The following is a 13286-nucleotide window of genomic DNA, read 5'->3' on the forward strand; positions in this document are numbered from 1 at the left end:
TATATTGGATTGGGTAATTGTGTGTCTTTTCTGGCTGTTTTTGCATATTTTGCGGAATGAAAAAAAAAATTGAATTTCCAGAGCAAACCCGCTGCTGTCTCCTTACGGCTAACTCGCACTCATTTGAAAATAACACATTCATGGTGTGCTCGACAACATTCGAACCCAAGTATTTTCAACCGAAAAGCAAATTCTGCGAGGTCCTCCTAACTGTCCTACGGAGGTATTTTCATAACGTTATAAAGGAGTACAGAAAAGGCTGTAGAAGTGCTGAGCAGTGTTGTTTTAAAAAATGATAACGCTGTAGTATAAAACATTGATAGTCTCTGCTTAATGATATGCCAGTAAGAAAATCAAATACAAGTTTATTCACATTTTTGTAGGTTGTTAATGTTTTTAATCTGAATCCCTATCAAGAAAAGTTGTAAACATATCGCAGTCCATCCACCTTGGATGGACTGCGGATTAGATAATCTTGTCACTCTGTTCTAGAGACTAGACGTGGAACTTTTCAAGCCGTTTCAGGTCTCCAATAAGCAGGATGTTTGAGAAATTCGTTAGATGGTAGACAATTTCCATCGCCTACCATCTAATGACTTTTATAAACATCCATAGTACAGTGAGATTAGAACTCATGGTCTGTTGAATGGAGAGCAGACACTATCCATTTGGCCAGCAAGAGTGACATTATAATGTTTATAATGCTATGACTTTCTCAAAGTTATGTGGCGCTTCAGGATCTTCCTTTATATCAGCAGATATTTGGAAATAATTCCAGTGTGGCCTGCGGTTTATTTTAGATAAGCCTTACACCTATCACATGCAGTGCCGTACTTATGCACAGGCGTACGAGGCTCTAGCTGGGGGAACCCAGAAAATTCGGGCCAATTTAAGGACTCTAAACAATGAGAGGAGGATCTCGGAGCGCTCTAGCACCTCGGGAAAAGTGTAAGTACTGCCTTGATGACATGTATCTAATGCGATCTTTACCTGTGTTCTAGCATGCACATGTACTACGCCACAAATACTTCGTTTACTATCCTGCAAAAATAAAAGTATGAACTTTTGTAAGCTCTTGCTTATAAACAGGATACATGCTAGTCCTGGTTTACAGAGAGCCAGCCTGATAGGTACTGACTCAGTGACTAGCTGCTTTTCTGCTTGTGGTCATACTTTCCAAATTCAAAAGTAAAAAGTGGATGAGGACAAAACGCGAACGTTTGAGATACTGCTTAGAACGTTATGCCACCTACTGCTTAGAGCGTTATGCAACATGATTTATCTTTCGATAAACATGGAGTGCTTGGGGGAGGGAGAATGAAATTTAGTAATCTGCCATCTAAATATGAATATAGATAAATTTAATCAGTGTTTCAAATTTTCCCTTTTCGATCTATATGCTCGTCATTAATCGATTAACTTCAGATTTTGACAACTGCTGTTGTCCTTTTCTTATCGGATAAACTCTATTACAAGTGAATAGAGTTCATCTGAGAACACGAGTTTATTTCAGAGCCCATTTTATGGATTTTGAAATGATTCTTAAAGCCTAGCGAGTTACTGCTATGTGTGCGTGCAGTAACTTGCGCATGCATACAAAGTTTTCACAATGTTTTAGAAGTTCGGTTCTTTTTAATGTTTATGGGTTTCAGCATAAATGAGGGACTAGTGCGCTTGTGGGAATTGGTGATAATGGTGTGCTATACTTAATAATACTGTGATATACTTAATATCGCAGAGTGCATCTGCGATATTAAGTATATCGCAGATGCACTCTACCACGATGAATGTTTTGAAAAAGAAGTTGAAAGGGTTGAATAAATAGGGACGATCCTTCGTAGCTCACTCGGTATCGACAATGTTTTTTTCTTTTTCTTTTCTTTTCTTTTCTTTTTTTTTTTGCTAGAAAGACCTGGGTTGAAATCCTTCCTATAATACAGAAAATCTTTTTTCTTTTTTTTTCGTTTGACGATGAGTTTAACTAGTCTCATTTCTGTGTGTGCAGGAATTTATTTTCCCCCAGTAAACCAAGTTTTTCATCCCGCAAATTGGCCAGAAAATCTCCTCCTCCTCGATTTACAGACTAATACACCAGCTTCATAGCCTCAAATGCTTCTGCAATAATTTTAAAGAACCCACCTGTAACTATGGAAACTTGTGGCATATTAGTGTTTAGGGTTGGCCAAGATATAAATATCATTCCGAGTTTGAAAATTATCCACCATCGGTGGAGACTTTCACTGACATCCATGCCACAGTCAAATTCAAATTCATATCATTCGACACTGTTGAATTTCATCGAAGTTCCACACTGATGATAATGAAAAATCTGCTATCCATTTTAACGCAGTTAGTTGGGATAGTTACTCCTCAGTGAAAAACTAAACACCACGATCATTTACTATTTACTATACACACGTGAGATAACAACAGAAAGAGATTTCGCAAATCCGAGATTTCTAATAAGCCCGCCGAGTATTTTGTATTCACTCTAAAAAAAAAAAAAAATGCAAGACTCATTGTCATCCACTCTGTCACAAGATACCAAAAAATGTTGAACTATATTAAAAAAAAAAAAAAAAAACCTAATGAAATACATCCATGTCAAATTCGCGGGAAATTTCTCATCCAGGAAATTAAAAATACACAATATGCAGATTTAGAAAACGATTAATCAAAAGTATTGATAGAAAACTTAATTTCAAGGTATTGAATTTTTTTCCTCTTCCTGATAGGCTCTAGATGGCGTACAGTGCGTGGTGTCAAGATAGAATCCATTTTATTTTATATATATAGGAAACTGTCATGTTTATGAAAAAGCAGAAATTCTAATCTCGATTTTTCAGAATCTGTATTTATTTATTTATTATTGTATTTTATCACTTAAAGTGAAAAAAGTTGTACAAGACTTTTGAGATATTTTAATCATTTTTTTACTATATTAATTTCTTTATATAATTAGCATTTATTTCTATTTCCATTTGAAATGAGCTTATGAACGTTGCAACAACAACAACAACAAAAAATCTTTGAGCCTCAAAAGACGCATTAAGGTTCTTTAGTCCATTAATATACATAATACACTGACTTATTAAAATAGTCGTAGTTGTTTCAACCGTAATCCTAAGTAGCAATCATAACAAGTCTGTATCTGTCCCAACTACTTGTTATGCAGATTGTATTCAACTCAATGGCAAAGTGACTATTTCACGTAATTTCTATTATGTTTTTTGTTTCAAATAGGATAAAATTGCCCACTGATTTCAAGTTAGGGAGTATAGTCTATACGATAATTGCCTTCATTTAAGAAGAATTAACTTATATTTACAACTGATATTGGAGCTCATACATCACTTTATATTCCATATACATCTATGTCGATTTTTGTTTACATAGTAATTACTTACTTCTTGTCTAATATATAATACAAATATAGTATGTTACATACTATATATTCATTCATTACAAATGTTTTCAAAATGGCAACAGTCTAGACTGTGGCTTATTGGTTTCTGCCCGTTGTATTTCTTTATTGACCAAGTTAAATGTATTGATAATAGCACTCCAAATAAATAATATTATAACTAATTTATTGCACAATCGTTCCCAGACTATGAACATTTTGCTGGTGAAGGACATAAACAAATTATACAATATTCCAAGTTCTTCACAATTTTTTTTATTACTATTACTGAATCCATTTCATGTTAATTTCTGGTCTCTACTATTCGTATTACTAATAATCGCTTGTAAATCCTGGTTAGTATAGACTTTCTGATCACTTTTATATGGTATTTATTGAATTGAGGTTTCGCAGGTAGGATATATATTATTCTTGCTTTTCTTTTAGCTTCATTTTTTTTTCTTTTATTTCTTACGGAATAGTTTTTTTTTTTGCCTCTTCAGCACTGTTTCACTTCGCATACTAGTTTCGAATTTTTTTGAATGAGCAATTCGAATCCTATCTGTAATTTTATAGGAAGGGTTCTGTACTCGCCACAATCGCCTTAGTTGCTTTGGTGTAAACCGAAACAAACAATTAGTCTTTCGCTACATGCCTCGAGGCTTCGCATACTGATAGTATGAATACTAGTTTGTGAAAGATGAACTTCGACTTAAAAATATCAAGAAGAGATGCAGTCACCTTTCAAACGGATAATCACCAAAGTGGTAGCTTCATCGCTTATTTATGATTACCACACTATTTTTGTATTAAAGTGTGCTTCCTTTTAAACCTTCCAATGCATGATATGGTATCCAGGTTGGGTGGCAGTAATATTTCGAGAACGGATGCACTGAAGCGTTATTTCTATTTTTTTCCTCCAGAGTATACTCCATAGACGTTTAGGTTGTTGATGTGTTGAATGAGTGTCGCAAAGTTAATAGTGTTAATCCTTTTTCACGCTTAATTTTTTTCCTTTCTAATCTCGGTAGGATATGCATTCTGTAATTTAAAAAAAAAATGTTAATACGTCCTGTTTGTTCGCTTGTTCATTCGTTTGTTTTAAACTTATTAAAATACACAACGAAAGAGGGGAATGTAGCGCTGAAAGGGCAGACAGCACTTATGCAAATTTTCCAAACTTTATTCCTTCATGGAAAATATCTGCTGTCAATGCAGTGGTCGCATGTATGCAATGCTTACACGCAAAGACCTGTATGACCATGGTGCACTGAATATATTAATAACTACTGAAAACAATGATATATATATATATATATATATATATATATATATATATTTACGAGCCAAGAATTATTCTATTATTCATATGACCAATTCTGAAGTGAAAAGAATAGCAGTATCCATATTGTAATTGTAGCACTGAAAAAATGAAAAGGGCTGCATTTTTTATGTATTGATACTGAAAAATATGTGATATCTGACACAGCAACACATTGCACGGTATTTAATGCCATTTAATAAGCGAGTGTTGTTTGAATCTTTCTGAATCAAGCGTAAATGTCAGATTTCGAAATTTTGAAAACTTCCCAAAAATTACTGTACAGTGATACAGTAGTTTCCTACAGTAAGAAGTGTTCCTTCCAGTTACTAAGTAATTATAATAATTATTAAGCAAATAATATTAACTATGATATTTTTACATGAGCATTCAATCCCATTTATTAAAGATATTTTTCGCAATTAATGTAATCACAATCAAAAGGCAGGAACTATATAAATACTGACACTCCTTTCGATATACAGTGTAGAAAGGGTATTCCTTACTGCTTTCAAAAGATTCCTTGATGCCATTGGAGTTCCTAGCTCTTTCAGTGCGCTTGCTAAGATCTTGGTACCGCTTCCCCTGTTCTACTTAGATTTCTAGAGCACACATAGCAGTGCATATCGTGTTCAATGAAATGCAGTGTAGAATATTTCGTATATGATTTGAGAGTTTCAATACTTTAAGGAAGTGTCGATGTTCATGAAGTCGGTACCAACGATTTTATAAGAGGTCGTTTTCGTTAGTATGATAACGTATTATTCCAATAATACCGTGTACTTGTTATATTTTAATCTTGGACTTCAACGACCATTAATATCATGTTAAGGTTAAAATATCTTGAGTTAAAATATCTACGCGCCCCTTCCCACTATTACAGACCTCAAAAAATTGGGTAACATCTCAACACTGGATGAAGAAACACACCATAATTACTGAAAAGGATGAACTAACTAAAAAATTCCAACTTAAAAAGAAAAAAATTTTCTACGAACTCGCTACATTGGTCGCATTGTCACAAATTCTCCTTATCAGGATGAGATCACTGCTCAGATCCTTAACACCTCGACATGACTCCCTAAAATATCCAGGTGTTTGCCGACTCTAGTGCGAATGTAGGGTAATCATACTAATGGACAGATCGAGAAATCTATTGTGTAACAAAGAAGAACATATCAGAGATACTTGCGTTTTCAGTATTACTTAAGAAGTGACTCTAAACTTTGTCATCACATGACTCTTCAGTTGACCCACAAGACGCCTCGTCAGTAAAACATCAAGAGTTACATCCAATAACTCTTGATGTCTTACTGACGAGGTATTTTGCTGTTGCTTTAATATAAACCGAGAGAAGAATTTGGAAATTCTTAGAAATGGCATTGAATCCAAAACACCTAAATAAAAATCCTAGTATGAATATGTCGGAATACATCCTAGTCATTGCTAGTCAAACATTTAAACTTGAACGCGTAAGCACACACATAGCGTTCTCAACAATGCAGCACATAATTTAGAATATTTTTTAAAATCACCAGATTCTTGTAATGCTGTATAGTGTCACCTTGTTGATCTACTAGTCCTTGTTTTACACATGAAGAAGCTCTGTGTAATTGGGATGAACGTTGTGTTTTTTATTAACGCAATTATTAATATCATATTCCGGTTTATTGACTTATAAATACTTTTATGAGCGTGTGTTTAGGCAGGAGTTCTGAATTCAGTAATCTTATATATGAACATTTTTGTGCTGTTATTATTATTAAGAGAGACCTCCAGGGAGTGGGGGACTCATCGAAGGAGGCCACATACTACACGCGCCAGCTATCATACTTGTTCTTCAATTCATTCACACTCCTTGCACACGCAACATCCAATGGCAATCCATTCCAATCATGTATCACTCTATGAGAGAAAAATCCAGATCTCGCCCAATTCTTAGCGGCATTCAATCTGCTTCCAAGAATTCCCTCTGGTCCTTTCTCTACTCTTTATAAAATGAAAAATTCCATCAACTGAAATCCTGTAGACCATTTTAGAGTTTGTAAGTCTCTATCATATCACCCCTCTTTCTCCTGTTTGCTAGTGTCTGCAGTCACGAAATTCTCAATCTGTCTTCATAATCATTATTACACAATCCTAATATTTTAACACTCCTCTGCACTCTCTTCACTGTATCAGAATCGCAACGGAGAACAGACCTGCGCATAATAATCGAAGTGAGATTTTATTAAGGCCTTGTAAAGAGACAAAATTGCATCCTTATCTTTACATATCAAAGTTCGTTTCAGCATTGCAATTATCTTTTGAGTTGTATTTGCAATCTTGAGCTACTAACACTCCAAGATCTCTAACCTGATCAGTTTCTTCTAGCATAATCCCACCAATATAATATGACATTGGATATCTAATCACGCCAAAGTGCATGACTTTACATTTACTGAGATCCATTTTCCCATGTCCACAATTCCAGCCTGTTCAAATCATTCTGCAAGTACAGCATATCACCTGCATTCCTATTTACCCTGCCTATCTTTGCATCATCAGCAAATAGGTGTATGTCGCTTGTCAAATCCATCCCAATGTCATCGATGTACAGATTGAATAACAGTGGACCAGTGTGGTACACCACTGGTCCACTGTTATTCAGTTTATTAAGAATACTAATCTGCAACCTTAAATTTTGCAGATTAGTATTCCCCGTATACCACTTTTTGATATCTGTCATTCAGCCATCCTCTTATCGTTTCTAATATTTTATAATCCGTGCCCATATTCTCCAATTTATGCAGCAGTCTTCCATGCATTATGTAGAACAAACTTTTCCGAATAAGTTAAAACTTTTGATTTTAATTAAAATTGTTCCATAACAGGTATAAATGCTCTTAATGTTAATTAAGTAACCTTATGAATTAACTTAAATGTATCAATGAGATACTTAGAGTTACAAGCGAGAGAGACCGAAATCATTTTACAAATGGCATATGCTGGGAATGTAGATTATGCTGATTCAACATTTCTAATTCTATGTTTGCTTTACTTGTCAATTATTAAATTTGGTACTCGTGCTGCCATATATGAATGCAATTAACATGATTTGCGTATGTTTTAATAGTAAATACGTTAACTCGTTATACGGTTATCTCGCATTTTGCGTTAATACGGTAATTATTTTACTTGTTTAATGTTTCTGAACTTTTAGCCCTATAATTAGTCGTAGGTTCTAATCCGACCATGATCATCGATGCTTGTGTGAATTTTAGATTGTAGACTAGTTTTGTCACCGAGTGTAATTGCTATCTTGTTTATGGAGGCGTGAAGTGGCTTGGAAAACATCATACTTTAGTTTGTAGATCACGACTGTCTGTTTATCTGACTCTTAGTCCACACAATCCCAATGTGCTGGCCCTTGGGGTGTAAAAATTACCAGCGCTCAGAAAATATAAAAATTCATATATGACAGTCATATATGATTTTTTATGTTTTTCATAGAGGGAAAAAATCAAGCCATAATAAAAAAAAAATTTAAAAAATTAAATAATGTTAAAGGAAACAAACATGTAACTATTGCTTATTCATGTTCAGGTACCCGTTAGATAATGAGACAAAATTAGTGTAAAAAAAATATCAACTGCAGGAAAATGAATTCTTTATTTTTAATATAATCGCTCCTTAACGAAATATAACGCTAACACTTAATACATATTTTCGAAACACCTCTGTAGGCGTTCTAAAGATATAGCGTTCAGTTCGCACAGCTTCGGGGAAAAAAAAAAAAAAACGCCTGTGACAAATACGGCGAGTGTTCGAGCGTTGTGGCGGATTTGGAAGCGAGAAATTATTTAACGCACAATGCGCAGGAGCATTGTCGACAGCAAAAACCAATTGTTCGGTCAGTACTGCTCCCTTCTCACTTGTTTCATGCGTTAATTCAGACGTTACATTGACACCTTTAACACCTTTTCCCACATTTTCATCGGCTTGAACCGAGACAAATCTTCCTGGTCTTGGAACGTGTTCTATTGAATCCTTATTTCGAAATCGTGCTAACTACTCAAAAACTTGTGCAAATGATGGGCAGTCATCCCTGTACACAGTTTTAAAATCATTAAACGTTTCTGAGCGGATTTTCCCAGTTTAAAGTAAATTTTTATTACTGCTCGTTGTTCCATTTTCAAAATTTTGACACGAGGCACTAACGTTCTCCTCCTCGAACAGCGTCTACGCTAGATCTAATGAAGTTATCGCAACGTGCATTACGCTTGTTGGAAAGAGCACTGTAGCGGTTAAAATGATATACTATTTTGCCTAGATCTATTTACAGCCAGCTGCAAAAGAAAAAAATCTGTCTCATTACTTAAGGAGCACACTGTGCTCATACAAACTTAGTCTAGGTGCGTTGCTTAACCCACTAATTATATAATCTTTTTGTATTAAAATTCAGTAGAATATTTAAATCAGCGAATCACATACAGTATATCTGTATCTATATGTATGTGTGTGTGTATATATATATATGTATGTATATATGGTATGCTGGAAAACTCGTCCTCAGTTATATAGTTTGAGAAATTCTACTCGACAACCTTGCTGGCCTATTAAAAGTAGTCAATCCGAAATCCTTCTCGGGAAGAAGGGAAGTCACAGAAAACTTTTTGCGGAGGGAACGTGAAAAATTGTATACACCACTATATGAAATGCATAATTTTTTATATTTTTCATTAATTATTTTAGTTCACTTAAAAAAAAACAACCTTAGACATCACAGATCCAAAAATATAAATTTGTTATTATAAAATTTAATTAATGAACTACACGTTCATGTTTCTAACTTTAGATAACATTAACTTTAGATAAGGACGTTTTAAGTGAAAAATGAGTTATTTGATCTCATATTGAGTTGTTAGGGTTTCTTACTGGGATCTCGAGGTTTTTTTTTTTTTCCCCTCTGCAGAGCGTACAATCTATCCCAAAACGTATGCCATTCATATGCATAATATACTCACTTCATGGACGCCTTCTCCTGAAAGTAATACTATACTCTAATTTTCAGCGTATTTCATTTATGTTGCTGGTGGGACAAACATTTAACGAAGTGTAAGATCTGTCTTTGAGGACGCTTTAGTGCCTGTAAAAATGAGTTATCCAATCTTGGATGAAACATCATGCTTAGTGGATAGGAATATTGAATATATTTAAAACTGTCTTAATAATGACATATTTTTATTGCGAAAGTATATGGATATTACAATTTATTGAATGCATACTTGAAATGCTAATGAACTTCAGACAAATTTGTAGACACACACACACATAAAAAAAAAAAAAAACAAGAGTATAAACATTATGCGCATAACCTTGTTATACTAACTTCAACAACAACAGTTGAACAGGAGTTGACGATTTTCCAGTTTGTCGTAATTTCTGTATCCAAGAATGATAGAGATAGTGAGGGTATAAGTAATTTCTTTTTAATATTAGTTAGAAACATAGCTTACTGAAACAATCTTAGTGTCTCTGTACAAGCAATTAGTGCAATGCTAAGAATTGAGAGTGAAGCTAAAGCTGCACTCTCGATTCTCTGTAGTCTGTGATGTTCTGCCGTATTCAGACGATAAGCAATCTATGTAATGGGATTTTTCAAACATAATAAATCATAATATCGAATGTGTTAAAAAAAAAAGTAGTCAATATAGTTTTGAATTCAGAAAACGAAAATAAAGCGGTACTTGTTTTCTTGAAAGTGATTCACTTACATCTCAGAATCCAAAATCTTGTGACAAAGCGAGCAGTCCCACTGATTGCAATGATAAGTTATTGTCTTTTTAATAATAATTCATCTTTATTAATCCGACAACTTATTTACGAATGTGGTTAACATTCTAATACTTCTTTTTACAAAGTTCAATACTAAAGTAATCCATTTTCCTCACCATTACAATTTTATTTAAAGTTAATTTTTATTGATTTGATTTGTAATTTATAATTTTCTTTAATTAAATTAGTAATAAATAAAATAACCACTGTAATAAACGATAGTATATGTAGTAATCAGTTGTATAGTAATCACGATGCTAGAACTGGACACCGGTTTAGAATTGAGACAGTGATATATTTTATTTTACATCGAAAATATGTTATTTATTTATTTGTGTGTGTGATTATATAGTGGATTGGGAAAGAATCCTTTGCCTCGTGCCTGAATTTTTGTTTTCTCTCTTTTTTTTAAGCAAATAAAATTACATATTAAAGGAAAGTGCTTATGCCTTCTGTAGCAGTTTTAAAAAAATCTCCTCTACCATAAAATTTGCCCTCGGTAAGTCAGGTATGTATTCAGCACTGAATCATAGAATTTCAGTCGGAGTAGACACTGTATTTAATATGCTATTTGAATAAAGTAGATGTACATATCAAAGAGAAGAGCAACTAGTTACTGTTTCTAACTCAGAGGTCAACATACAGGCAGAATGCGATTAGACACACGAAAGCAACAATATTTAGGATCACAGGTTAGAATCTTAGTAGACAGTAGCGATTTCATTTCTTCAGAGCATTTATAGGTTGTAAGGATTAATAATAAACCAGGAAAGATGTCCACCTTTCTTTATTTGTACATTGTATAGCTGTGACGCTTTGGGAGGGGGACGGGGTTCCTTTAAAATGTGCTAAAAAATGAATTCCTTTGTTTCTTCCAAGTATTTACTTAAGATGAAATAACTGGCATCACATTTCCTAAGAATGCTGTCCAATTGAAGAATATATAGCTACAAAGAACAAAATAATAATTTGAATGTGGTGAATCTTAAGATCTTTTGCGTAAATCACCAACTTGAACAGTATAGCTTGGCCGCGTTATTTAAAAACGTTTAGCTATAAACATCTGCTTCAAAGTATATGCCAGCTGACACTGGAAATTCACCAAAATTTTATCCCATCCAAGAATCTATAGACCGGTTACGCTGATGCAAGGCACAACAGGTATGTCGATACAACCTTTCTTCTTTGGAAGGGGTGAGATGAATTATACATTGCTGGATTTTCGTTAAGCTCTAAAGTTTACGTTGAATATCTCTGGTTCATTGTGATAAATCTTTCATGCTCTTAAGATTACATTGGCCTCTTCGTCTATCGATATTTATCGTATAATGCTATGCAGTGTTAAGTTTCAGTATCCAGCATTTTTGAAAATTTTCAGGTGCTGCATTGTTTGAACTAAGTAAATCAGATCTAGTGAGACGTGTTGTAACAGCTCACTTTCTTTCTCACATAACCAAATATTTATGCAATATAAATTCTGAGTATTTATTATTATTATTATTTGTCAACTCCAGGGAGTCCAAAGATTCATCGAGGGAGGGCATCTACCAACTCTGTCTCCACCGCTCACAATCCACCAACTGACCTCAACTACACCAGCGCCATCTATCGCCGACCACCGCCACTAGTATTTCCACAGACAATCACAAACGTCCATGCCCACGGCATGGACGTTTATTATACATAGAATTTTATGGTGCTCTGGCTATATTATTCGTACTTAATATTTCATTTATCGTTTTCCTGTATTATTTAACTTATGATTCATATAAGGCTAAATTCTGATAGAATGCAAAGATAACTTTTTATCACATTGCGAGACTAAGAGAAACGAAGTGACATTCGACTGAATCATTTACTTTATTCATAGTGAGAATGAAGGGTTAAAGAATTATTTTAAGAAACTTATCTCGAAGAAAAGTTACTACAAATCTTGGCTTTATGTTATAACTTCGTCGGGACCTTTATCACTGTGAACATATAAAGATATGCTATGGAAGAGTAGACAGACTGAAGCAGGAGTTAGTGGAAGATTTTAAGAAAGGAAGAGAAAAAGTAAAAAAGAAAAAACACAATGGTTATAATTAGAGAAAGAAAGCGGAGCACTTTTGAGGAAAAGAGTATTTATGGTGTAAAATTGGAAAGTTTGGACGAGGAGTTTGAGCAAAACATAAAAATTAAATATATAGGTTATATGTGAAAATGAATACTGAAAAGCGGAGTATTTGGATAGGTCGAAAAAATGAAAATACAGACTATCTTGTTTCCTTATATTTTGTTCTAAATCCATTTTTTATTCATATTCTTTACCAAATTCCTCGTGCAAATTTTCATTAGGAATTTTGCCATCTAAACATCCTTCTTTTACATCCATTATTTTCATTCTCATTTTTTTACTATCATCTAAAGAAACCCTTTATATCGTAACGATTTCTGTATTAAATTTTCAACCTCATTCCGTGCTGCAAAGTGATTGTTCTGAATAGCAGCATGTGATGGTACTCCATTGGTAAAACTTCTGACGATGTTGAGAAATAGACAAGCTGAAATTTCTCTATGAAAAGCATCCTAATTTTCTCAAGAAACTCTTCGTATATTTTTTTCATCCTTCTCCGTCTTTACTTTTTCTATTTTTATAATTTCTGTTTTTAATCTTTATATTTGTGCTAATCCCAATCTTTGTATTCCTCTTCGCCATCTGTCTCTTTCCATCTTTAACAGTTCAATGCTGTAAAGAAGTGTGCT

General features: G+C 33.9%; 1 protein-coding gene across 1 annotated transcript in view; it reads left to right on the top strand.

The window, feature by feature from the left end:
* Positions 1-905: 905 nt before the first annotated feature.
* LOC150105335 (paired box protein Pax-7-like) overlaps positions 906-13286 on the top strand; it is a 186897-nt gene continuing 174516 nt past the window's right edge. The window contains exon 1 of the mRNA XM_090393932.1: positions 906-948. Within this exon, the coding sequence (XP_090250058.1) occupies positions 906-948 (43 nt within the window). The remainder of the gene's footprint in view (positions 949-13286) is intronic.

This window comes from Typopeltis vanoorti, chromosome 6 (genome assembly GCF_054136105.1).
Source record: "Typopeltis vanoorti isolate ZY-2024b chromosome 6, IOZ_Tvanoo_1.0, whole genome shotgun sequence".
In the NCBI taxonomy this organism is placed as follows: Eukaryota; Metazoa; Arthropoda; class Arachnida; order Uropygi; family Thelyphonidae; genus Typopeltis; species Typopeltis vanoorti.